Source organism: Salvelinus fontinalis, chromosome 26 (assembly GCF_029448725.1).
Source record: "Salvelinus fontinalis isolate EN_2023a chromosome 26, ASM2944872v1, whole genome shotgun sequence".
In the NCBI taxonomy this organism is placed as follows: Eukaryota; Metazoa; Chordata; class Actinopteri; order Salmoniformes; family Salmonidae; genus Salvelinus; species Salvelinus fontinalis.
In genome coordinates, this window is record NC_074690.1 from 25,950,949 (window position 1) to 25,978,497 (window position 27,549).

Here is a 27,549-nt window from a genome sequence, read left to right on the forward strand (position 1 = left end):
CTCCTACCTATCTTTCCGATTTGGTCCTGCCGTACATACCTACACGTACGCTACGGTCACAAGATGATTGAGTGGAGTCTGGCCCAGGAGTGTGAAGGTGAACGGAAAGGCTCTTGAGCAACGAACCGCCCTTGCTGTCTCTGCCTGGCCGGTTCCCCTCTCTCCACTGGGATTCTCTGCCTCTAACCCTATTACAGGGGCTGAGTCACTGGCTTACTGGTGCTCTTCCATGCCGTCCCTAGGAGGGGTGCGTCACTTGAGTGGGTTGAGTCACTGACGTGATCTTAATGTCTGGGTTGGCGCCCCCCCTTGGCTTGTGCCGTGACGGAGATCTTTGTGGGCTAAACTCGGCCTTGTCTCAGGATGGTAAGTTGGTGGTTGAAGGTATCCCTCTAGTGGTGTGGGGGCTGTGCTTTGGCAAAGTGGGTGGGGTTATATCCTGCCTGTTTGGCCCTGTCCGGGGGTATCATTGGATGGGGCCACAGTGTCTCCTGACCCCTCCTTTCTCAACCTCCAGTATTTATGCTGCAGTAGTTTATGTGCCGGGGGGCTAGGGTCAGTTTGTTATATTTGGAGTACTTCTCCTGTCTTATCTGGTGTCCTGTGGGAATTTAAGTATGCTCTCTAATTTTCTCTTTCTCTCTCTCTGAGGACCTGAGCCCTAGGACCATGCTTCATGACTACCTGGCCGTGCTCCTGCTCCAGTTTCAACTGTTCTGCCTGCGGCTATGGAACCCTGACCTGTTCACCGGACGTGCTACCTGTCCCAGACTTGCTGTTTTCAACTCTCTAGAGACAGCAGGAGCGGTAGAGATACTCTTAATGATCGGCTATGAAAAGCCAACTGACATTTACTCCTGAGGTGATGACTTGTTGCACCCTCGACAACTACTGTGATTATTATTATTTGACCATGCTGGTCATTTATGAACATTTGAACATCTTGGCCATGTTCTGTTATAATCTCCACCCGGCACAGCCAGAAGAGGACTGGCCACCCCTCATAGCCTGGTTCCTCTCTAGGTTTCTTCCTTGCTTTTGGCCTTTCTAGGGAGTTTTTCCTTGCCACCGTGCTTCTACACCTGCATTGCTTGCTGTTTGGGGTTTTAGGCTGGGTTTCTGTACAGCACTTTGAGAAATCAGCTGATGTAAGAAGGGCTATATAAATACATGTGATTTGATTTGAACATTCAATTCCCTGGCAACAGCTCTGGTGGACTTTCCTGCAGTCAGCATGCCAATGACACGCTCCCTCAAAACCTGAGACATCTGTGACATTGTGTTGTGTGACAAAACTACACATTTTAGAGTAGCCTTTTATTGTCCCCAACACAAAGTGTACCTGTGTAATGATCATGTTGTTTAATCAGCTTCTTGATATGCCTCACCAGGTGGGTGGATTATCTTGGAAAAGGAGAAATGCTCACTAACACGGATGTAAACAGAAATAAGCTTTTTGTGCGTATCTTTTATTTTAGCTCATGAAACATGAGACCAACACTTTACATGTTGCGTTTATATTTTTGTTCAGTGTAGTTACCATATCAATGGCACTTACAGAATCTCCATGCACAACACTTGAACTTGGCAAACATGAAAGATTAAACAACGTTAGGCTTGCCTTTCAAATAGGACAAAGTCCCTTCACTCCAGAAAGTAACAGCAAGGATGACTGAGTTTGCCTTGGCAGAAATATTTCAGTGAACCACCCGTAGGGCAGCTGTGACCAGGCAGAGAGGGGGAATAAAATCAGCCTTCCTCTATATAACCCAGTTGGTGTTCCCTATTCGTAATGGGCAGATTTACACACCTACTTTCCTTCTGGGTGCCCTTTAATGAGATCAGTTAACATATCAAAAGGCCTTAGCAGCACAAATGGCTTTTGGGGAAACCTAATTTATGTCCATCTACGACTGAGGTGTTGGTCGGACAACAGTGCGCTCTCACACACACAAACACAACACACACACACTGCTAGACAACCTTTCAAACAGTACTGGCTGTGCCAACTGCCTGATTCCATCACAGATCTGCAGGCATTTTTCTGCATTTCAGTTCCTTGTCCTAGTCATTTCTAGCACTGTCCCAGAGCATGAAAGAGAAGCGTGATCCATCCAACTTCTGTCAGAAAACTACACCTATCATGGCTAGCTATACTCAGAACATCTGCAATCAAAGCTATCATTTCAAGTTGTATTAGAAGAAAACTGTGACAGATTCCTGAATAAATTGGTTTCTAAAGAGACAAATATCTCTTTCTTACAGTAGAGAAATGCACCTATACCCCTTCAACATGCTCACACTCAAGTAGCATTAACATCACAGCAGAAAATATGTTGCCAGTAATCTGGAGCTATAATTTGACTCAGGTGAGTGTAGCACCATGGAGAGCATGCAGCAACAACAAAAGAAAATGTAATGGAGGCTGTGTGATGAAGGAAAGTAAAATGCATGAATAAAATGCATGGAAGGGTCAGAGTAAAATATTGTAACGACCCTGGATTTATAAGCGCGGAATTCGACTCTGTCGTACGAGCATGCTTTTGGGGCACAGTTGATAGCGCGCTGGACTTCGGGCTAGAAGGTCGAGGGTTCGAGGCCTGCTCCCTGCCTCAGTTTCATTACAATATATATTCTAAGCTGAGGAAATTAAAATGTAAATTGAAGGCTTATCAGAGAGAGTACATCACATTTGGTATAACATTTAGAATAAAGTTAATGATATTGAAAATAAATGTTGAAAAATTATTTGATGGGATAGAAGGGTCATAATGGATCTTGATTGGTACAGTACAGCAACATTCAAACACACACACTTTGCCTCTAGATTCTCACCTGTAGATCTTATAGCGTGTGGAGAAGCCTTGCTGGAAGCGTTCTTTGAACTCTGTGTATTCCGGACAACGGTGGAAAGGTCCCTTCTCAGACAGCAGCCAATCCAATTGTTCGCCACTCTGGTGTCCTGTGCTGGCAGCAGTGAGCGAGGGGTTGTTACTCTGCTGCCCCTCAGCCAGGGCCAGAACCCAGCCGAGGTGGCCCAGCACTGTCCACTGCCATACGAGCATCAACAGCAACCATCTAACAGCTGTGGCTCTCGGCCAACGCATCACCATCTTCCTGTTGGGCACCTGGGACCAGCATTCTTCAACTAATCCCTCCTGACCTATGAAGGAAAAGAGAGAGAACATGTTTTAGGTCTCAATTCAGAGGACAACTTGAAATAATAGAAAAACACAGACACTACGCTTGACACTTGTATCACTTGCGTTGATTTAGCTTATGTATCCGCCTCACAGCCTTCGCTTCCCTTAGGGATCAATTCAATTAAACACACATGCAGTAACTTTCTTTTCCATAGACAAAAACTTAATAGTACAACTGGCTAGACTTTCAATCTTTGCCTGTACTAACAACACTGTAAGAGCCTAGCTAGCGTTGGGAAGCTATACACCAAGGAATTAAAAGAAAATACAGATTTTAGGTCTCAATTCAATAATACACACTGTGTTATTTTTTGCGGAAGCGCTCTTTACCATGGTCAAAAACCTACTGCTAGGTGCAATCCACTCATAGATAGATGCTTTTAGTTGTGCTTTCAAGTTTGTGTGGGCGGACAAAATCACATGAAAACATAATTGTTAGGTGAAAATAAGGACCTTGCTCTTGAAAAGAGGACCTAGATTTACACCAAGTACAGATCTACTGTTGGTCTAAGTTGCCGTTGTTGAATTGTTTAGGCTGACAAAAGTAAGGACACACTCAATTATCCAAAGCTGTTATGATAAAATAAGAATTGCAATCATGTCTGAAGCGTCCTTAAAAAAAGAGGGTGGTACGTTTTTGTTATTTATTAATAAGTTACTGTAGAGTTAAATCTGCAGTGCACAATCAAACATTTAGGCCAAAGAATAGAACAAGCTAGAACAAACTGTACAAGTGATATGGGAATACTGTTGGTCTTCTATTTTGATAAATAACACAATGCAAATAAATTTGAGAGAGCAAAATGCATGTTTAGACAGTAAATAACCTTTCTTTAATTTACACTTGTAAAGGGAAAGGGAAAGGGGGATACCCAGTCAGTTGTACAACTGAATGCCTTCAACTGAAATGTGTCTTCTGCATTTAACCCAACCCCTCTGAATCAGAGAGTACCATGGGATTATGTTATGTTTTAATAGGCAATTATTTAGGTAATTTATGTAATTAATAATTATAATAGGCAACTAACTTGGAGAAAGTATGCAGGGTCAAGCTTTGAAAAAGGGAACATCATCAACTCCACTTTATACTAGACAGTATAAAAGGTAACACTTTACAAAAAGTTGCTCTTATACCTTTGTGGTAACGTTAGAATTACTTGAGTGACAGTATTCTATTAACAATGTTAATTTAGTACTTTGTAGAGTAATTACATATAGTAAGTATAATGTGCATCCTTCAATACTGCTCAGGAGTAATTGTTGATTTATTGTATCTAACATATACATAAGCGTCCTAGTCCATGTCCATCCACCATTATTCTGTGAAGTGAACACCTCACATCTTACAAGTCGCTCACTCTTGTTTTGCAATGTGAAAGATAAATCTGTCCGTACATTGTAAAATGTGATGTATTGTGATCCTGTCTTGAAGCGCCTGGCATTCCAAATGATCTGAATTCCATACATTATTTCAAAGGCTATGATGATACAAAATATACATTATGTAGAGAATGAATCACTATGAAATAATATTGAATACTTTATTTCACCTTTGTGCATCACAGTAGTTAATAATTCAAATACCTATCATCTGCCTGCCCACTCATCAAGATAGGGCCTGTCTAAAACAGTATCTCTCTCATTGCACACTGCACACTCCACTGGGGAATAAACCCTTTTGTGTCCCAAATGGTACCATATTTTCTATTTGGTGCACTTTTGACCAGGGCTCTATAGGGCTCTGGTCGAAAGTAGTGCACTATATAGGGAATAGGGTGCCATTTGGGAGAGATCCAGTAAAGAGGAGAAGCTGTGTGGCAGCTGCTGCTGCTTTCACATTTCCTTTCATTCTGTATAATCCCTCCCTCCATCCCCCCTCCATCCCTCCCTGTACTCCTGCATCGCCTGTATCCCATACAGCCAAGACTCTATTATAACTTTCCTTTTCACAGTTGGGCTTTGCAGTTGTAAACAGGAGATGAGATTTTAATGCTATTTCATCATGCTGAATCCAAGTGTAAATTCTACTTTAGCATAAATAAAATATGACTTGCGGTGTAGTTTTTCTCACACGATGAAAGTCTTTCCTATGTGATGGTTGTCATCTCATGAAGCTAGAGGGGAAAACGAGCCACAGCTGATTCATAAACAGTATAGTGCTGACTTTCCAATCTTGCTTGAAATTTGCCTTTCAAATGAGTCTATGTTCTAAAAGCAACACCTCTTACTGAGATCTCCATCCCAGGGCTTATTGCTCCTCTCTTGAGGTTCTTCCTAATTACAAAATGCATTGAACATCCTAGAAATGCCAGTGAGACAATGGAGGAAAAACTGAATTTAGCCTTGACATTTAATGTTCATCTTGCATAATTCAGGTACCTTCCTATTTACCCTTTCTACCCATGAGGAAAACCAAGGAGAAGACACACGTCTTGAATTCAGTATGGTGGTACGAGGGCGGTTGGAATAGAAAACCATTTTACCGCCTCTCACTTAGAAATAACATTTCAGACAAGTATGGTCTGGGGAACTGGGCACCTTTTGTGCCATTCACATTTGTAGCATTCACCAAGTTTTGCAGGTGGTTAATGTTCACAGTGGCCAACACCCCTAAATACCACACGCGCACACACTCACCTACGCGTGCACCCACACTCAGACACACACACCTGCACATCGTCAATGACCATACATTAGGAGAAAGCCTAAAAATGGTTTGTTTCTTCCCTGCTTTATACTGGATATCATAAGGCACAGTATCAGGCAGGTCAGTGGCTTAATGAGCACATTGTATATGCTATACCTGTAAGATCTACCCAGTAATGTGTGCATGGCAATGAGAGCAGCTGTGAGTCCTTATTGGGTCTGACTTAATAAGGTTTGTTTGTGAGTGTAGGCAGACACCTGCGTCATGGCCAGGCCCAGCAGAGCAGGTGTAGTCCCATTACCAGAAGGCCAGATGTCCTCTTGAACTCAGGTACTCATACTCAGTGTTTTAACTACTCAGCAACCCCACCAGCTGTCCCACAATATTTCTGTATCGCTGCATGCTGAGGGTGGATTGCTTTATGCAACACAGTGAATGCATAGTACCAGGTTGATGGGTTTGTACTATGACTCTATTATGAAAACTGTCAGCCAAGGCAGAACTTTCCATCAGTTCCAGCCTAGCAATTTGTTTAAGCGTGGTTTGATGAAAGGATGAGAGCAATTATGAGGAGTACACCTCCTACGCTATGGTAAGCCAAACAGCTGTTATATATATTGGTTCCGCAAGATTAGTGTCCTTATGAGCCGAGCTGCACCGCACCGATAGCATCGTGATTCCAACCCAAAAGCTAAACTGTATGTGTTTAAGGTATCCCACTCATTCAAAGATAATTAAAGGCAGACCAGGTCCCTGAGATCCACATGTTTTCTTTTCCTCAAAAATAAAAATCTACCATTGCCAAAAAAACATTCCCTGCATCAAGCTGTGGGATGTTTGTTTTTTTATATTAGAGTTGCTGGTTGGATGTTGTTCTGTTTGTGTCATTCTTTAGTTTTTTTTATCTTATATTTATTGTGTAGTTAATATTTCATCTTTTATTTTTTATGTTTTTTATTAGTTGTTTTCCTATAAAGCACATTGCTTTTCAGGCATTTCACATTTACATTTACATTTAAGTCATTTAGCAGACGCTCTTATCCAGAGCGACTTACAAATTGGTGCATTCACCTTATGACATCCAGTGGAACAGCCACTTTACAATAGTGCATCTAAATCTTTTAAGGGGGGGGGGGGGGGCAGAAGGATTGCTTTATCCTATCCTAGGTATTCCTTGAAGAGGTGGGGTTTCAGGTGTCTCCATGCCTGAAATGTGCTTGATGAATAAAGATTGATTTGATTTGATTAAAGGTCGATCATCTTGTTCAGTAACTTCAATATGATAATAATTTATGATCAGTTTCTTTCTAACCATGAAGATGATTCAAATCTCATCCTTCCAATAAAAGTTTGCCCCTAGGTAACTGTCTTGCAAGATGTAAGGTAAATAAATAAATAAAAGCCATAATCTTGAAAATGAAAAAGAGCCTTAATTAAAAACCGTAAGCATGCCAAGTTAATCAGCTAAAACAATTAGGAGGGCGTGAAAAAGCATTAATGTAAAAATAATCTGATTCTCAGCCACACCTCATTGTTCAGGGCACTTAAAAGTGAGATGCCACACATATTTCAAACAGGAAAGCAGGTGCTTACCTATTAACTGCACATTAATAAAGAGTACAGTCAGCATTACACAGGGCAGATGGTCTCCAGAGATAAGACTTAAAAGCTAGCCAGAGAGGAGTCAAGCTAAATATCAATGTTAGATCTACATCGGGGTCTCCGACGGAGCCAAAGTTAAGCAAACAACCATATGGGCAATTAGGACCATCAGTACCCGCAAAATTTCTATAGCACTTGATAATTAAGAAACACCAATCTGTCTTTAGGAGGTTTCATATTTTCCAGCTGTTTGATTTTAAGAAAATCCCAGAGTACTAAAGGATCAATGATGTGTTATTGCTTCTCCTTCACCTGCCGTCGTTTCTCCATAAACACAAAGCCACGTATAGTGTAATTGCCTATACATCACTCTGAAAATACATAGCCCAGATAATTACCCAAGCTGCTTACTATGGGTAACACTGTCTCCATAAAAAGTCCATCTGCATATTGCAACAACTCTTTATTAGTTTGTTGACTAATCCCCCAATAGGTCCACAGTGACATTGGAGGTTGTAGAATTCCTGCCAAGAACCTTACACACACATTTGGTAATTGAGAGCACAGCAGGGCCTCAGTTTGAATCGCCTCTGTAAACTGTAATTACATACAGTATGTACTGAAGTATTGAAGGAAATATCCAAAGGTGGGATACATGTTTTAATATTTTTTTTAAACAGCAAAACATCAATCAAAAGCTAAATTCAATCGTAATGCATTTCACAATTTCACAATGTGTAAAATTTCCCATTTTCATAATGCAATTGACAACCTGGTCTCATCAGTATTTTGAAAACATGTAACAAACCATATTGTCTGTCATCTATACATGTGATGTGCATTGTCAAGGTAATTTATTTCAGTGGTAATAGCTAATCAAGGCCAATATCATCTTGATTTAGAAAGACACTGATGTGGGTGTCAATTGTGCTTATGCTGAATCCATTTCAGAAAAGCCATGAGCCATGGGTTGATGGCTGGCTTTGAAAGGGTTGATGAGACCTTATTTTCAAGAAAAGCCACAAGGAGCTCTTGTGCTTCTCTGTTGATATTTTCATTAAATATTCAGATCGTTTTATATAATGTATCTGCTTCATGTGTATTTCAACTACCTTTTAGGGCACATCAATTCTATTTGATTCATGTGAGAGATGGCACAGTACCAGTCCCTTGTTCTGCAAAGGAGAAACCTAGCAGAACAGTTTGATTTATATTACGCATCTCCTTTAAAACTTTACTTTACTTTACTTTACACTCCAGTCTTGTTGATTCTGTATGAGAACATAGGGGAGATTTAAAAGGTTGACTCTAAAGGTTAAAATGTAACACAAAAGCAGAAAGTACACACAAAAATGTGCCTTAAGGCTAGCAAGTATTGACTTCTTTGTGTGTGTGTGTGTGTGTGTGTGTGTGTGTGTGTGTGTGTGTGTGTGTGTGTGTGTGTGTGTGTGTGTGTGTGTGTGTGTGTGTGTGTGTGTGTGTGTGTGTGTGTGGCTTGTGGTCCTTGCGCTGGAGAGAATGCAGAAATGCAGAGACGTTCCTCTTTTCAATAAATCCATGACCATGAATCAGTGCCCACTGCTCATCAATACCAGATAATTTTACTGATATTTAAATCCTGAAGCAATCTAGAGCAAGAAGTAAAAGTATATTAGAGTTACTCTATCATATAAAGATTTCTGGCTAATATTCCCAACTTTTCACTGTGAGGGGTGGATTGTTATAAAGTAATATAATTTTGGTTGCTTTTGAAGCTGATTTATATATTTTTTGTATTTGTTATGGATCCCCTCTTGCTGGGGTCTGGCAAAATTAAGTTATAAATTATATATATGTTTTATACAATTAAAAAAATAATACATTCATAACAGCTTTCACAACACACTAAGTGTGTGGCCTCAGGCCTCTACTCCACTACCACATATCTACAGCACAAAATCCATGTGTACGTGTGTGTATGCATGTGTCTGTGCCTATGTTTGTGTTGCTTCACAGTCCACGCTGTTCCATAAGGTGTATTTTTATACGTTTTTTAAATCTGATTCTACTGTTTGCATCAGTTACCTGATGTGGAATAGAGTTTCATATAGTTATGAATCTAGGTAATACTGTGCTCCTCCCATAGTCTGTTCTGGACTGTAAAGAGACCTCTGATGGCATGTCTCATGGAGTATGCATGGGTGTCTGAGCTGTGTGCTAGTCGTTTAAAAAGACAGCTCTGTGCTTTCAACATGTCAATACCTCTCACAAATACAAGTAGTGATGAAGTCAATCTCTCCTCCACTTTGAGCCAAAAGATTGACATGCATATTATTAATGTTTCCGCTATGTGTACATCCAAGGGCTAGCTGTGCTGCCCTGTTCTGAGCCAATTGCAATTTTCCTAAGTCCCTCTTTGTGGCACCTGACCACACGACTGAACAGTAGTCCAGGTGTGACAAAACCAGAGCCCGCAGAACCTGCCTTGTTGATAGTCCTGTTAAGAACATAGAGCTGTTAAGAATGTAGAGCAGTGCTTTATTATGGACAGACTTCTCTTCATCTTAGCTACTGTTGTATCAATATGTTTTGACCAAGACAGTTTACAATCCAGGGTTACTCCAAGCAGTATAGTCACCTCAACTTGCTCAATTTCCACATTATTTATTTCAAGATTTAGTTGAGGTTTAGGGTTTAGTGATACTTTAATGCTTTTAGTTTTTGAAATATTTAGGACAAACTGATTCCTTGCAACCCATTCTGAAACGAACTACTGCTCTTTGTTAAATGTTGCAGTCATTTCAGTCGCTGTAGTAGCTGACGTGTATAGTGTTGAGTCATCCGCATACATAGACACACTGGCTTTACTCAAAACCAATGACAAAGTAAGGGGTCTACACAACTGCCCTGGGGAATTCCTAATTCTACCTGGATTATGTTGGAGAAGCTTCCATTAAAGAACACCTTCTGTGATCTGATAGACACTTAACTCTTTATTGGGGCGGCAGGTTGCCTAGTGGTTAGAGCGTTTGGCCAGTAACCGGAAGGTTGCTAGATTGAATCCCGAGCTGACAAGGTAAAAATCTGTCGTTCTGCCAGTTAACCCACTGTTCCTAGGCTGTCATTGTAAATAACAATTTGTTCATAACTGACTTGCCTAGTTAAATAAAGATGAAATATAAAATGTCAATTATCCACAATATAGCAGGGGATGTAAAGCCATAACACATACATGTATGTTTTTCCAGCGGCAGATATGATCGATAAAGTCAAAAGCTGCACTGAAGTCTAACAAAACAGCTTACATGATGACATGTAAGTACACAGTTTTGATTGATTAATTGTGCTCTGTTACCATGGTTGTTTATCATCCTTCAAAACTGTTGAGTTGAGGTGTTTGTGAAGTAATTCTTGCCCCCAGCTTGCATGCTCACCCACCGCTGCTGCTGTAGACTGAGTGAACAGCATGCAATACATACAATATGTCTCTCATCTGCTATCTCATACTCAACCTTGGAATTCATGCAGAATATGGAGCCCAGAGCTCTGCTTACACCCTTAACAATTCCGCACATTGTTACTGTTTTTATTTTCCAACAGGCATGGAAGACTATCTGATGATTTCGATGGGTAGTGACTGATTTCAGATCTCCTGTGGACACACCCTGCTTAAACATTTATGGTCAGTTTGGTCATGAATTTTAATCAGACGTGTCTCGTGATACTTCTGGAGTAAAGGAGACATATCCTTCCGGCATGTTTTGGAGAGAAGAAAGTAGGGAAGTGATCGTGATCGTCAGCTAGAGGCTACAGCCATAGACCGGTGGAATCTACTGGAGCCTGGGTGAGGATAAAAAGGCGCAAAACTCTCCATGGAAAAAGTATAATGTTTCTGCATACAGAACGGTCAATCAAACGAAGAATCTTCATATCAGAGGAGCAGGGTATTTCATAATAGATATTCCCAACACAAAGCTTGAGAGGAGATGAAAGTTTATAGAAGGTTGTTTTCCGGTACACTGAATGCATTTGAAATTTGTCCTGAGGCTCATTAGATTTGCTATAGTCATTCAACACATCATTTTCTCTGAGTGATGGTTTAAAGTGGTTGTGTGTTTTCTCACTCTTTAATAATATGAGCAGACTGTAGCAGGGCTTGTCATCGTGGTTTTTAGACAAATGCCTTTTTCTGCAGGATGAATCACTCTATCAGGGTCAATGAACACTAATGGAGAAAAACTCAACATAATGCTTCATGCAATATAATTTTGGGAGGTTCTGGTACGCCAAAACTACCCTGTTAGATGTACATATGATATAGACATGATTTGTATAAAAATAATCAAAGACAATCAGTTTGCTTTTATTGAACATATTGGCCTAAGACTTGTTCTCATAAAATGCAGAGGTATCTTTACAAAAACTAAAATCTTTAGGAACGTAGGGAAGGTTGTTTATATTTGTTGATATATTGAAGTTGCTTTGACCAGCAAGGCATGAAGTGATATTGTGCAACTGGAAACCCTAGCCGGGATGTCGATGATGAGTATATCTCCCCTTGTATAATTCTTAGGGAAATGGATGTAAATCTTTTTGAGCTGCATAATGGTGAGAGATCAATATGCAAGGGCAAGACTGATCCAATATCCAACCCAGGGGAGGTCCGACACACCAACGTGCTCAGGGTTCAGTGCACAGCTCAAGGCCAACGGCAATGGTACCATGCCAACTCCTCTCATGTGCCTCTCTCACTAAACCAGCCATTCCTTTGGAGACTTCAGCAACCAAAAACAAACACCTCTCTATCTCTCCCTCTCTCTCGTTTTCTCTCTCTCGCTATCTTAGCAACCCCTCGTATTGTGTGCCAGTCAACATTCATCCGGCCATAATTGAAAAAAATGTAGTTCCTTCCTCAGTTTATGTGACTTGGCTATTGAATTCTGTTTTGACAGGCCATACTCTATAGTGGGTCAAACTCACTCTGTCTGACCAAGCTAGTTCCAAAACAGGAACAGGTTATCATTCCATTTTCTGGTTTGCTGTGGCAGCTCTCCCTCAACACTTTCCAGAAGATAATTGCATTAGTCTAATTTGACACATTGGGAACATTTGTCACGCTCCTACAGCTGATGTACCACTGTGCCCCACGGTGGAAATTAACTTTCCGAATTCCAAAGTCTATAAAAAAGGAATCAAGAGATAACAAGGAAGCAGCATTTTTGTTTTGAGTAAAAACCCAGTATCCACAGGCATTTTCTGAAATTCTTTCAGCTTTGCATGTTCAGCTCAGACTCAATTTAAGGCACACATCTGTGATCTGAACCTTGGAGTTCCTCAAGAAACCATTGCAGTCAATGGGTTAATATTTGCACCTTTGGTTAGTTGAGGGGTTCTTGGAGGAACCTTTAATGTTTAAATGTAGCAAAGAGTTCCCGGAGGAACCTTTTTGCTGGTGCGTGCGGAGCACTTAGAATTTATTTTACTAATGGATTTGTTGCGCTGCCAGACTCAGAAAGTTTTCGGCGATGGATTTATCAGATAGCTAGCAATTTGTAAACGATTAACCATTCCTATCAGTGCTATTTTAATAGCAATGTTGAATAAATCAACATTGGTTCCTGTAGCCTCCTGTTTTAATTCAGAAATGTTTACTGTGATGGTAATGATGTTTGCTTATAATGATAATTATTAGGTGATGTCTTAAGTCGCTATGTAGCTACAGTATCTTCAACCTAGCCTACACTTTAACTCCTGGGTTGGAGTCATTGGGTCACTTAGTAGGGTTGTTTTCTTTAAAAATAGCCAGGTTGGGTTGTTGATTCTGGGTTAAAGTAACTGGGTTAAAGTAAATCTTACTTTCAATAGTTCATATTGTGTTAACTCATACCCAAATAATGTTGTTGACTCGCCGTATCCTTCTATTTGTGGCTAAAGCATAAATTGGTGGAAAAAACATGTTAAAAAACATCCCAATCAGCGGTCTAGAGCAGGATGAGCTGGCCAATCAGCAGTCTATTCGCATTAATATTTTTAATATCCAGTATACACCCACACCATTCTGTTGTTGGGGTACGCCCACACCATTCTGTTGTTGGGGTACGCCCACACCATTCTGTTGTTGGGGTACGCCCACACCATTCTGTTGTTGGGGTACGCCCACAACATTCCAACACTGAAAAGCTGCTTTTTAACATACTTTAAAAAATGTAAAGGAAAACTATTTCACTCATATTCACCATGTTTCTATCTAACCGTTTTATGCGAGTAAAGTAACATTTCACAACAGGCCCAAGGGAAACAGCAAATTTGTCTGTAACTTTACAGATGGATCGCCAGGTCGCAGTTGTAAATGAGAACTTGTTTTCAACTGGCCTACCTGGTTAAATAAAGGTGAAATAAAATAAAAATCGTGTCACGGATTCCCCCGGTACTCCTGCTCATTCCGTGCACCAGTTCCGGAGGTCTTCATTCCTGAGGTCTACGGTCACCGTTCTCTAGGCATCACTGAACTGTCTCATTACGTACACCTGATTCCAATTCCCCTGATCAGTAATTGTATTTGTATAAATGACTGGAGGCCGGCGCAGGAATACGTAATAGGGGGTTTTAATACTCCACGCAAAAATACAACATGCCATGAAAAGGCACAGGGACAAAGCCCAAAACGAACACGTATACAAAAACACAGGGAGGTAACCCAAACAAAAGAGCGAGATTAAACCTCCAATTAATACACAGGACGAGACCCGTAAAAACAATACATGGGACGAGACTCGCAAAAACAAGTGCACAACAATACACAGGACGAGAACAGTAATAACGAGTACACAATACAAGCAGCACGAAAGCCGAAACCACAAAGCACAGGTATTCAAAAGACCAACGGACATGGGAACAATAACCAACAAGACAAGGGTGAACAGAGAGCACATACAGTTGAAGTTGGAAGTTAACACACACTTAAGTTGGAGTCATTAAAACTCGTTTTTCAACCACTCCACAAATTTCTTGTTAACAAACTATAGTTTTGGCAAGTTGGTTAGGACATCTACTTTGTGCATGACACAAGTAATTTTTCCAACAATTGTTTACAGACAGATTATTTAACTTAAAATTCACTGTATCACAATTCCAGTGGTCAGAAGTTTACATACACTAAGTTGACTGTATGTCACGCCCTGACCGTGGAGAGCTTTTTATGTCTCTATTTTGGTTTGGTGAGGGTGTGATTTGGGTGGGCATTCTATGTTCCTTTTTCTATGATTTGTATGTATACGTGCTTGTTTTGGGTGTATTAAAAAAAAACTATTGTGTATTCCTGCGCCTGTCTCCAAATCCTGTATTACCAGCGTGACACAATCAATTGAATTTACCACAGGTGGACTTCAAAAAGTTGTAGAAACATCTCAAGGATGATCAATGGAAACAGGATGCACATGAGCTCAATTTTGAGTCTCACAGCTAAGGGTCTGAATACTTATGTAAATAAGGTCTCCTTTTTTGTAATACATTTGCAAAAAGTAAAAAAAAAACGTTTTTTCTTTGTCATTATGTGATATTGTGTTTAGATTGATGAGGAAAAAACACTTATTTAATACATTTTAGAATAAGGCTGTAAAGTAATTTTTGGGGGAAAAAAGTCAAGGGATCTGAATACTCTCCAAAAGCACTGTATACCCATACAGCATGTGTGTGGTAAATACGTATAGACATTTAGTCAAGAGGTTTTGCTTCACCTTTCCCCTTAGAGAGGAAGTTGATAAGGGCAGGGAAGTGGGCAAAAACCTGTCATGGCTTTTGAAGCTTCTGATAGGCTAATTGACATAATTTGAGTCAATTGGAGGTGTACCTGTAGATGTATTTCAAAGCCTACCTTCAAACTCAGTACCTCTTTGCTTGACATCACGGGAAAATCAAAAGAAATCAGCCAAAACCTCCACAAGTCTGGTTCATCCTTAGGAGCTATTCCCAAATGCCTGAAGGTACCACGTTCATCTGTATAAACACCATGGGACCACGCAGCCGTCATACCGCTCAGGAAGGAGACGCGTTCTGTCTGCTAGAGATGAACATACTTTGGTGCGAAAAGTGCAAATCAATCCCAGAACAACAGCAAAGGACCCTGTGAAGATGCAACTTCACATGGGGACAAAGATCATACTTTTTGGAGAAATGTCCTCTGGTCTGATCAATCAAAAATAAAACTGTTTGGCCATAATGACCATCGTTATGTTTGGAGTAAAAAGGGGGAGTCTTGCAAGCCGAAGAACACCATCCCAAACGTGAAACATGGGGGTGGCAGCATCATGTTGTGGGGATACTTTGCTGCAGGAGGGACTGGTGCACTTCACAAAATAGACGTAATCATGAGGAAGGAAAATTATGTGGATCTATTGAAGCAACATCTCAAGACATCAGTCAGAAAGTTAAAGTTTGGTCGCAAATGGGTCTTCCAAATGGACAATGACACCAAGCATACTTCCAAAGTTGTGGCAAAATGGATTAAGGACAACAAAACAAAATCACAAAGCCCTGACCTCAATCCTATAGAAAATGTGTGGGCAGAACTGAAAAAGTGTGTGCGTGCAAGGAGGCCTACAAACCTGACGCAGTTACACCAGCTCTGTTAGGAGGAATGGGCCAAAATTCACCCAACTTATTGTGGGATTTTTGTGGAAGGCTACCTGAAACATTTGACCCAAGTTAAACAATTTAAAGGCAATACTACCAAATACTAATTGAGTCTATGTAAACTTCTTACCCACTGGGAATGTGACAAAATAAATAAAAGCTGAAATAAATCATTCTCTCTACCATTATTCTGACATTTCACATTCTTAAATTAAAGTGGTGACCCTATCTGACCTAAGACAGGGAATATTTACTAGCATTAAATGTAAGGAATTGTGATAAAAATGCGTTTAAATGTATTTGGCTGAGGTGTATGTAAACCTCCGACTTCAACTGTATATACAACTACTAATCAGGGGAATTGGAATCAAGTGTGCGCAATGAGACAGTTCAGTGATGCCTAGAGGCTGGTGAGGTAGACCTCCGGGAACTAGTGCACAAAATATCCTGAGTATCCTGGAAGGATATTGACCTCATTCCGTCAGTAAAGGATGCCTGGTTATTCTTTAAAAATGCCTTCCTCACCATCTTAAATAAGCATTCCCCATTCAAAAAAAATGGAACCAAGAATAGATATAGCCCTTGGTTCACACCAGACCTGAATGCCCTTGACCAGCACAAAAACATCCTGTGGCGTACTGCACATGATGTTAGCATCGAATAGCCCCCGTGATATGCAACTTTTCAGGGAAGTTAGGAACCAATATACACAGGCAGATAGGAAAGCAAAGGCTAGCTTTTTCAAACAGAAATTTGCATTCTGTAGCACAAACTCCAAAAGGTTATGGAACACTGTAAAGTCCATGGAGAATAAGAGCACTTCCTCCCAGCTGCCCACTGAACTGAGGCTAGGAAACACGGTCACCACCGATAAATCCGCGATAATTAAGAATTTCAATAAGCATTTTTTCTATGGCTGGCCATGCTTTCCACCTGGCTTCCCCTACCCCGGTCAACAGCATGCGCCCCCCACAGCTACTTGCCCAAGCCTCCCCCATTTCTCCTTCACCCAAATCCAGATAGCTGATGTTCTGAAAGAACTGCAAAATCTGGACCCCTACAAATCAGCCGGGCTAGACAATCTGGACACTCTTTCTAAGATGATCTGCCGAAATTGTTGCAACACCTATTACTAGCCTGTTCAACATCTCTTTTGTATCATCTGAGATCCCCAAAGATTGGAAAACTGCCGCGGTCATCCCCCTCTTCAAAGGGGGAGACACTCTAGAACCAAACTGCTACAGAACTATATCTATGCTACCCTGCCTTTCTAAGGTTTTCGAAACCAAGTTAACATACATGCGACCATTTCGAATCCCACCGTACCTTCTCCGCTATGCAATCTGGTTTCCGAGCTGGTCATGGGTGCACCTCAGCCATGCTCAAGGTCCTAAACGATATCATAACCGCCATCGACAAGAGACAATACTGTGCAGCTATATTCATTGACCTGGCCAAGGTTTTCGACTCTGTCAATCACCACATTCTTATTGGCAGACTCGACAGCCTTGGTTTCTCAACTTATTGCCACGCCTAGTTTACCAACTACTTCAGAGTTCAGTGTGTCAAATCGGAGGGCCTGTTGTCCTGTTGTCTGGCAGTCTCTATGGGGGTGCCACAGGGTTCAATCCTCGGGCCGACTCTTTTCTCTGTATACATTAATGATATCGCTCTTGCTGCTGGTGATTCTCTGATCCACCTCTACGCAGAAGACACCATTCTGTAAACTTCTGGCCCTTCTTGGACACTGTGTTAACTAACCTCCAGACAAGCTTCAATGCCATACAACTCTCCTTCCGTGGCCTCCAACTGCTCTTAAATGCAAGTAAAACTAAATGCATGCTTATTGCCTTACTTCCCTTGTCCTATCTCATTTGCACACATTGTATATAGACTTTTTATATTGTTTTGTTGACTGTATGTTTGTTTGTTCCATGTGTAACTCTGTGTTGTTGTTTGTGTCGCACTGCTTTGCTTTATCTTGGCCAGGTCGCAGTTGTAGCCTACCTGGTTAAATAAAGGAAATACCTTTTTTTAAATTAAACGAAACGAGCAGCAGTACGGGGAATCCGTGACAAATGGAAATGCCTTTATGCGCAGATATTGCTATAATAACTATATTTGTAACAGTTTTCTTCCATTGGTGAAGGAGAGGACCAACATGCAGCGCGGCTAGTGTTCAACATATTTAATAAACAAAGAGACGAATACGTGAACACTATACAAAATACAAAATAACAAATGTGAAAACCGAGACAGACCTATCTGGTGCAGAACACAAACACAGAGACAGGAAACAATCACCCACAAAATCCCAACACAAAACAAGCCTCCTATATATGATTCTCAATCAGGGACAACGATTGACAGCTGCCTCTGATTGAGAACAATATTAGGCTGGACACAGAAACAGACAAACTAGACACACAACATAGAATTCCCACCCAGCTCACGTCCTGACCAACACTAAACAAGCAAAACACATAAGAACTCTGGTCAGGACGTTACAATATTGAAGTAAACTTGGAGTCACGCAATGATATGTTGTGTGGTCCTCCCACTACGACTTGGGAAAGAATACTGTTTATTAGGCTATAGATTAAATAAGTTATGATGGACTTCAAAAGGTGGTGAAAGTACATTCTGTGATTGACGCTCCTTTCCAATAAATATCCATGGTCTTATTCTGGAGACATGATGATTGATGCTTAGCTGCCTTTTGACAAATAAAAATGATCTCGCTCTTTTGTTTATAATAATATCATGTAGGCTATCCACCCGCACTGTATCTGCAAGCTTTTTTGGGGACAAGACCAACAGTAGATTTGAAAATGTGGTGGAAGCCCATTTAACTTCTATTCTTCTATCCGGTACAAAAACATTTTTTTATGTGAAATACGTCATCACGCATAGCATTTGTTCTGCAACAGGTCAATTTGATGGAAAAACATCTCTGCTGTGAAAATATATTTTTTATGCATTTTTTTATATTCACATAAAACTATTGCATGGAAACCGAGATATAGTAAGTAAATATAGGTCATATTTCATAGAAATCTGAGAACCATAGACAATTACTTTAAGATATGACCCAAATCAAAACAGAAGATTGGAGGCATGGCTTAGGGGCTTTCAGATAGCTATTTTTGGCCACCTGTGATAGTAATGTCATTCCTGTTAATTTGTTCTGTTGTATTGTCATCACATGTTAAGGTTGAACATTGACAGTTGTGTAGCTTCAATGAGGCTTACAGAGATTTAGGAGTTCTTCAAAGGCCTATGCAAATCAGCAATGTAAATCTTATTAATATTATAATATGTCCTATGCATAACTATTAAAATACCATTTACATTTTCAGTGTACAAACTTAACATGAATGACATTTCCTCTCATAGGTGGCCAAAAATAACTATGAAAGCCACGGCTCCAATAAGCCACACCTCTAATCTTCTGATAGGCTACCAGCGCTACAATACATTACTAAAAAGGTTCAAAGTTGAACCCCTCCCATTACAAAAACATTCTTTGAAGAATCTTGTCAAAGGGGGTTCCCCGAGGAACCTTTTTGACCCCACAGTGGCAATCTTTTAAACATCAAAATATTATTCGAGGCTCCTTCACTTCTAAAAGTGCAGTTCACTGCACAAGCTTACAGTCTTAACCTTTTATCTCTCCAACTCAAATAAGACACCTAACATTGGTAAAGATATAATAGACATACCATGTTTGAGAATAACTTCAGAGGAGCCCTATTTTTGAAGTCATTTAGCAGACGCTCTTATCCAGAGCAACTTACAAGTACATACATTCATACTTTTTTTTTTTTTTTTTTTTTTTTACTGGCCCCTCGTGGGAAACAAACCCACAACCCTGGCGTTGCAAGCGCCATACTCTACCAACTGAGCCACACAGGGCCTATTATTTTGTAGGAGTGATTCAGTCCATAATACATGTAAAAGTTAACACAGTTAATATTCACAACCAACAAACTTGCACAAAATATATGTTTTTACCAGCTAAATTTGAGCAAATACAAATCATTCTCTGTCTAAGTAATGGATTTAGTGTAGCAGGTTTTATTCAAAAAATGAAAGCTGTTTAAAGTTGCAGTATATTGCCAAGAACTGTGTGTGCATTGTGGATGATATAAGTGATGAGTCAAGATGGGCATTTGCAACATAGCAGGGCCAGCAGGGAACATTTTCAGTGTGCATTGCTGACACAGCACAATATAAATAGTTCATGACTTTCAATTTAGTGTTGAACTATCAGTTTACAATAATGTCTCAGAATGCTCATGTCAAAATTCGATGGAACAGTTTTTTCCTCCTACATTGTAACAAAGTCAGTAATCTATAGTTCAGACTTCAATACTGCAGATTGACAAATGAAACTCAAATTAAAATTAAAATCAATGCATCGGTCAGAATTTAACTGTAGATCGCTCACTTATCTTCAGATCAAACCTGCATAGCAATGCCTTTAAAATGATTCCTCCAAGGTAGACACAGCAGTGACTCTAATAGATGAGGCTTGTGTAGTAACCTAATGTTTGAAGATGTCTCCGCTTTTCCTTATCAGATTCTGCTCCTTTGTAGGGTTTTGCATCGACAGTAGCTTTGGATATTATCTTATTTATTTGAGGTCTGTCTGATATTTTTACTCACTGTGGACAACACAACTTATCTGATGTGTTAGGATATAGCAGTGGATGACGGGATATGTTTTAGAAATAATGCCTTTACCTTTTATTTCTTTATGCAACGTTCAAAACACACAACCACTCTGAAGCTAGACTGTGTGTTCTACTGAAATGGTGGAGCTTCATTTACAGTATGATAATTGCTATTATCATAGGGGGATGAAAATTAAACTTCACACTATGGAAACATGTTCCAACATGTGAAACTGGATTCTATTTTATGAGCTAACAAATGCAATCTGCATTGTTTTTCCTCTCGGGACAACAAACAACTGAGGTTACACTGGCATGTCTTCAATGGGTTGAGTTTGTGGACTGCCTCCCAGACTCACATTTCATAATTTCGGCCTGGGCTGTCATGGGGTAGCAAACATATATGCTTAATTTACGCATGCCATGGTGGGTATACACGTAGGTACTCTAAAGCCAAGGACAGAAGATGCTAACTAGTAGCAAAGAAAAACACTACCATAAAAAAACAATGCAGAAAATGCCTCCCAAAACATTTTAACATGGAAACAGCTGTTCTATCATTCAGCCCACAGAAGCAGCCAATGTATTGTGTTCAACATCCCTCCACTCTCTCTTTCCTTCACTGACCAAAAAGGGTCACTGTCTTCCAGCTGATGGCAAAACTCGAGTCGCACCTCATTATTTCTGCCTCATGCACAAGTTCATGTTGTTACTCCTATGAACCTAAAAAGTGAAATATTCCTTGATATTAAAATAGACCCAAGCCACTAATAATAACAACACAAGCCTATACACTTTCCTAGTCATTCATTACTGCTGCAGTGCTTGTTGTAGTGCTGAGTGGAAATAGGAATAATGCGCATTTTATGGCTTACAAAAGTGTTGAATACAAAGTGTTGACAGTGCTGAGTAAGAACTTAAACATGGACTCACTCATTAACCTCTCTTGGGTAGGGGGCAGTATTTTCACGTCCGGATGAAAAGCGTTCCCAAAGTAAAGTGCCTGTTACTCAGGCCCAGAAGTCTTTAGAAAGAGTTTCAGGCTGGTTTTTGGAAATATTTGCTAGAAGTTGTAGTTTTTCTAAGTGGCTCCCATTTTGGCTGTAGTGTTTCCATGCGCTTTCATTCCATTTAATCTGAATGAAAGCGCGGTCTTTGTTATTTATCTCCGGTAATGAACATACTATTTTCCGTCTTAAATTTTATCATTTATTTACGTATTAGGGTACCTGAGGTTTGATTATAAACGTTGTTTGACTTGTTTGGATAAGTTTATTGGTAACGTTTGGGATTCATTTTGTATGTATTTTGAAGGAGGGAAACCGATGGATTATTGACTGAAGCGCGCCAGCTAAACTGAGTTTTTATTGATATAAAGAAGGACTTTATCTGTGTGCTTTCGCCGTAAAGCCTTTTTGAAATCTGACACAGCGGCTGGATTAACAAGAAGTTAATTAAGCTATATTTTGATGTATAATACTTGTATTCTCATGAATGTTAAATATTTATATTTCTGTAATTTGAATTTCGTGCTCTGCAATTTCACCGGATGTTGGCCAGGTGGGACGCTACCTATTAAAACAGCAGTGCTTTGGTGTATTCCTTGACAGTCTCTCTAGTCATGGTTTTAAATGTTTTGAAATCTGACAGTATCAATTTTGTTGTAGCTTTATTTTATGCCTGCTTCATTACAGCAGACACAATAATCTGTGCCATCCGATTAGCCAGTGGTAGGCCTATAGTGCACTTGATTTGTTTTCCCAGTACATTCAGACACATTAAATGGTTCAAAATGGTTTAAATTGGCAACAGCTACCTACCCGGCGCGCAGTGCAGCTGAATCCGATGCACCTCCCGCCAGCCCGAGGCGAATAAAAAAAATAGGAGCACAAGGCTTTATCATTGGGTTTTTTACAGAAATGTTTGGCGATCGACTAGGAATGCCTTGGAGATCGCGATGACCGGTTGGTGCCCACTGCTCTAGAAAGTTGAGTAAAGTTAAATCTCATGTTTCTCTCTGTGTGCTAATATTTCTTCTGCGCTGCAGTCCAGGGGAGCTGTGCAGCAGTCTTGGGCTAATGTGTGCCGCATACGCAAGCAAGGCAAAACGTTATATTTCAGTCTTCTGTGATGTATATAAAGTGTAATATTGGGATGCAAACTCAAAATTGAATACATTTAAACTCTATAGCTGACATGGTACAGGTGTCTTCATTTTTGTAAACCCATAGCCATGTGCGTGAGTTGTATACATCTGTTTTAAAGTAGATTTGTTTAAGACTACCAAGAAACACTCTGTGTGACCCTGATTTAGCCCACTGCACTAAAATGTTAATTATGTAAGGTGAAAGAGCATGTTCATCAGTCATAGAAAGTAAAGGAATAGATTGGGAGGGGCAATAAAGAACCTCTGCTGACAGTGTTCCCTTTCCCAAGGTCCATACCGCAATACTGGAACACTGCATCCAAATAACATAAATATCACATTTACATAAGTATTCAGACCATTTACTCAGTACTTTGTTGAAGCACCTTTGGCAGCGATTACAGCCTAGAGTTTTCTTGGGTATGACACTACAAGCTTGGCAGATCCTCTCAAGCTCTCTCGGGTTAGATGGGGAGCATCGCTGCATAGATCTTTTCATTTCTCTCCAGAGATGTTCGATCGGGTTCGGTCTCTGGCTGAGCCACTCAAGGACATTCAGAGACTTGTCCCGAAGCCACTCCTGCATTGTCTTGGCTGTGTGCTTAGGGTCATTGTCCTATTGGAAGGTGAACCTTCGCCCCAGTCTGAGGTCTTGAGCGCTCTGGAGCAGGTTTTCATCAAGGATCTATCTGTACTTTGCTCCATTCATCTTTCCCTCATTCCTGACTAGTCTCCCAGTCCCTGCCGATGAAGAACATCCCCACAGCATGATGCTACCACCACCATGCTTCACTTTTGGGAAGGTATTGGCCAAAGAGTTCAAACTTGGTTTCATCAGACCAGAGAATCTAGTTTCTCATGGTCTGAGAGTCCTGTAGGTGCTTTTTGGCAAACTCCAAGAGGGCTGTCATGTGCTTTTTACTGAGGAGTGACTTCCATCTGGCCACTGTACCATAAAGGCCTGGTGGAGTGCTGTAGAGATGGTTGTCCTTTTGGAAGGTTCTCCCATCTCAACAGAGGAACTCTGTCAGAGTGACCATCGTTTTTTTGGTCACCTCCCTGACCAAGGCCCTTCTCCCCCGATTGCTCAGTTTGGCCGGGCGGTCAGCTGTAGGAGGAGTCTTGGTGGTTCTAAACTTCTTCCATTTAAAAATGACGGAGCCACTGAGTTCTTGGGGACCTTCAATGCCGCAGACATTTTTGGATACCCTTCCCCAGATCTGTGCCTCTACACAATCCTGTCTCGGAGCTCTACGGACTATTCCTTTGACCTCATGGCTTAGTTTTTGCTCTGTTATACACTGTCAACAGTGGGACCTTATATAGACAGGTGTGTGCCTGTTCAAATCATGTCCAATCTGTCACGGATCCTTCCGATACTGCTGCTCATTCTGTTCACCAGTTCCGGGGGTCTACGTCACCAGCTTTCTAGGCTTCAGTGAACGGGATTCATTATCTTCAACCCTGGACTGTCTTGTCTGATTACACACACCTGGTTCCCATATGTGCCCTCTGTTCCCTCTGTCTTTGTCGGTTATTGTTCCCATGTCATGTGAGTACCTATGCGTTGGTGCAGCTGCTATGTTCCGTGCTTTATATATTGTGTATTACGGGTATCGTCCCATGTCGTTCAACGAGGTTTACCCTCGCTCTTTTGTTTGGGTACAGCCCAGTGTTTTGTATACCTGTTTGTTTTGGGTGTATTAAAAAAACATATTGTGTATTGCTGTGCCTATCTCCAAATCCTTTATACCAGCGTGACAGAATAATCGATACGCAAAATGGAGACAGCAGGAAAGGCTGAGCTTGCGACCATTGTAGGGACAGTACAGCACAACGAGGACTGTCTCTCCAGACTCGGTATCCCCATGGACAGTGTGCTGGCAACCATCCTGCTCTTGGAGGGGAGTGTGCAGGCCCACCAGTCTCCAGCACCGATCCCAGTACCAGCTCCCACACCACGACCTACCTCCGTTCCATTGGAGCCGGTCTGTTTAATACCCCTGTCCCTCGCGGAGCGCTTGGACAGCGCACCAGCAAGATGCAAGGGGTTCCTTCTACAAAGTGACCTGTGCCTCGCTCGCTACGCCGGGGCTGTTTCCAGAAGAGACAGGGTTGCCACCGTCATCTCGGGACTGGGCTCTAGACTGGGGTGCCGCGGTCTGGGAGATGGGCGGACACAAGGTCTGTGTTTGATCATCCTGTGGAGGGCCGAGAGGAGGATGAGCGTCTACTCTGACTACGCCAGGGATCTAGGACCGCCTCGGGTATCGTCCCATGTCGTTCAACGAGGTTTACCCTCACTCTTTTGTTTGGGTACAGCCCAGTGTTTTTGTATACGTGCTTGTTTTGGGTGTATTAAAAAACCCTATTGTGTATTCCTGCGCCTGTCTCCAAATCCTGTATTACCAGCGTGACACAATCAATTGAATTTACCACAGGTGGACTTCAAAAAGTTGTAGAAACATCTCAAGGATGATCAATGGAAACAGGATGCACATGAGCTCAATTTTGAGTCTCACAGCTAAGGGTCTGAATACTTATGTAAATAAGGTCTCCTTTTTTGTAATACATTTGCAAAAAGTAAAAAAAAACGTTTTTTCTTTGTCATTATGTGATATTGTGTTTAGATTGATGAGGAAAAAACACTTATTTAATACATTTTAGAATAAGGCTGTAAAGTAATTTTTTGGGGAAAAAAGTCAAGGGATCTGAATACTTTACGAAAGCACTGTATACCCATACAGCATGTGTGTGGTAAATACGTATAGACATTTAGTCAAGAGGTTTTGCTTCACCTTTCCCCTTACTATGTAGGTCACTCAGAGTCAATAGCAGTTGTAGGGTAATCATCAACTAAACATGCATCTTATTTATTGCACAGATGATGATTGCGAATGGCGGCATGTCCTTCACTGCTTCTGCTGGGATTGCCCTTGCGTGATATGTGAGTTGCCAACCAGGGTTCGAACTCGAACTCATTGAGCTAAAGACGTTACATGCATGCAATGCCTGATGATGTTGGCTCACTGTTATTAGACAAGAAGCCCTGTTTGTTGCTGCCTGTTACTTAGTTCCTCAGCCTCTTACACCACCGACAGCCACCCAAACAGACAGAGAGGAAGTTGATAAGGGCAGGGAAGTGGGCAAAAACTGGTTGAATCAACGTTGTTTCCATGTCGTTTCAAACAAAAAATTAAATGTGATGACATTGACTCATTGTGGAAAACTGATTGGATTTGCAAAAAGTCATCAACGTAAAGGAATTTCATATTTTTTTCACTCAACTTCTAATCTAAATCCAAAGACAGCGTGACAGTTTTGGTTAATTTCACAGTAAATTCAATTTAGTTGACAACTCAACCAAATGTAACTCAAAAGTAGACTATATCTGACGTCAGTGCCCAGTGGGAAGGTAAACATTGGTATGCTATCCTTATGTCATTGGAGACACTACAAATGTCTCTGACACAAACTTGTTTGTTAGTCTTTTGTTTTACAATCTCCTTTCATTAAACTGAAATGAACCATTTCTCATCCCACAGCTGAGACAGAGAAATCATAATTCATGGTGCGTCCTCCCATTCATTAAAATACTTAACCTCAGTCTTACCCTTACAAAAAAACAGTAACACATTTTTTGACACCTAGCATCATAACACGTTATGACACGGTCATAACCATGTCATAACAGCTGACAACTTGTCAAAATGTTCATATGTCATGACACATACTAGACCTGCTGTGACTTATATTGCATTATTTTATGGCTGGTTATGTCACCTACATTAAGTGTCAATACCCAGAAAACCTATCACACAAGGCAAACCATTCCATTACACAATAGCCTACTTGTCAACAGCATGTTAATGTTATATAACATTTTCTGAAATGTACCATATTAAATTATCATTGTAATTGCAAACACACTGATGTCAGACATGTACCTACCCCAATGCACTGTTGCTGATGACTGGGATAAATGCAGGAGCAGATTTCAGGAGCAGGACAGGACACCTTCTTTGTGACTGATGTCTAACATAAGGGCGTGTACGTGATAGGCCTTATATGATTATGATGGTCATAATGCTTCTTGGCATTATCATAAAGTGTATTTTCTTAGTCCAAGTAAAGTGAAACAGTATAGTCATAATGCTGCTCGATAGTGTCAAATTGCATTTTCTTAGTCCATTTAAAGTGACACAGGATGGGCATAATGCTTCATGACAGTGTCATGAAGTGCATTTTCTTCAAGTTATTCAAAATACGATGAAAAGAAACTTGACTGTAAATAATTCATAACAACAACAGCAACGGATTTAACTATAAATCGTAATATTTATTAAAATGTGTTTGTTCCTGCCAATAAGTTTATTTTCATTTGAAAGTTTGTTTCTGCAGCCGACATCAAGGTCTTTACCTCCCCCCTGGATGCAGCAGGTGCTTTACTTTCTCTGAAAAATATACAGTGCCTTCAGAAAGTATATCGACTTATTTCACAGTTTGTTGTGTTAGAGCCTGAATTCAAAATTTATTTAATATATTTTGTATCACCCATATACACACACAATACCCCATGATGCTAAAGATTTTTTTTTTATACATTTTCCCAAATTTATTGAAGATGAAATACAGAAATATAGCATTTACATAAGTATTCACACC

The 27,549-nt window shown here is 40.6% G+C and overlaps 1 protein-coding gene across 3 annotated transcripts in view; it reads right to left on the minus strand.

Annotated features, from left to right (window-relative positions):
• The window catches only part of brinp2 (bone morphogenetic protein/retinoic acid inducible neural-specific 2), a 134,362-nt gene that overhangs the window by 78,716 nt on the left and 28,097 nt on the right, over positions 1-27,549 (minus strand). For all 3 annotated transcript variants that reach the window (XM_055883268.1, XM_055883269.1, XM_055883267.1), the window contains one exon: positions 2,836-3,163. In XM_055883268.1, the coding sequence (XP_055739243.1) occupies positions 2,836-3,113 (278 nt within the window). In that variant the 5' untranslated portion in view covers positions 3,114-3,163. The remainder of the gene's footprint in view (positions 1-2,835; positions 3,164-27,549) is intronic.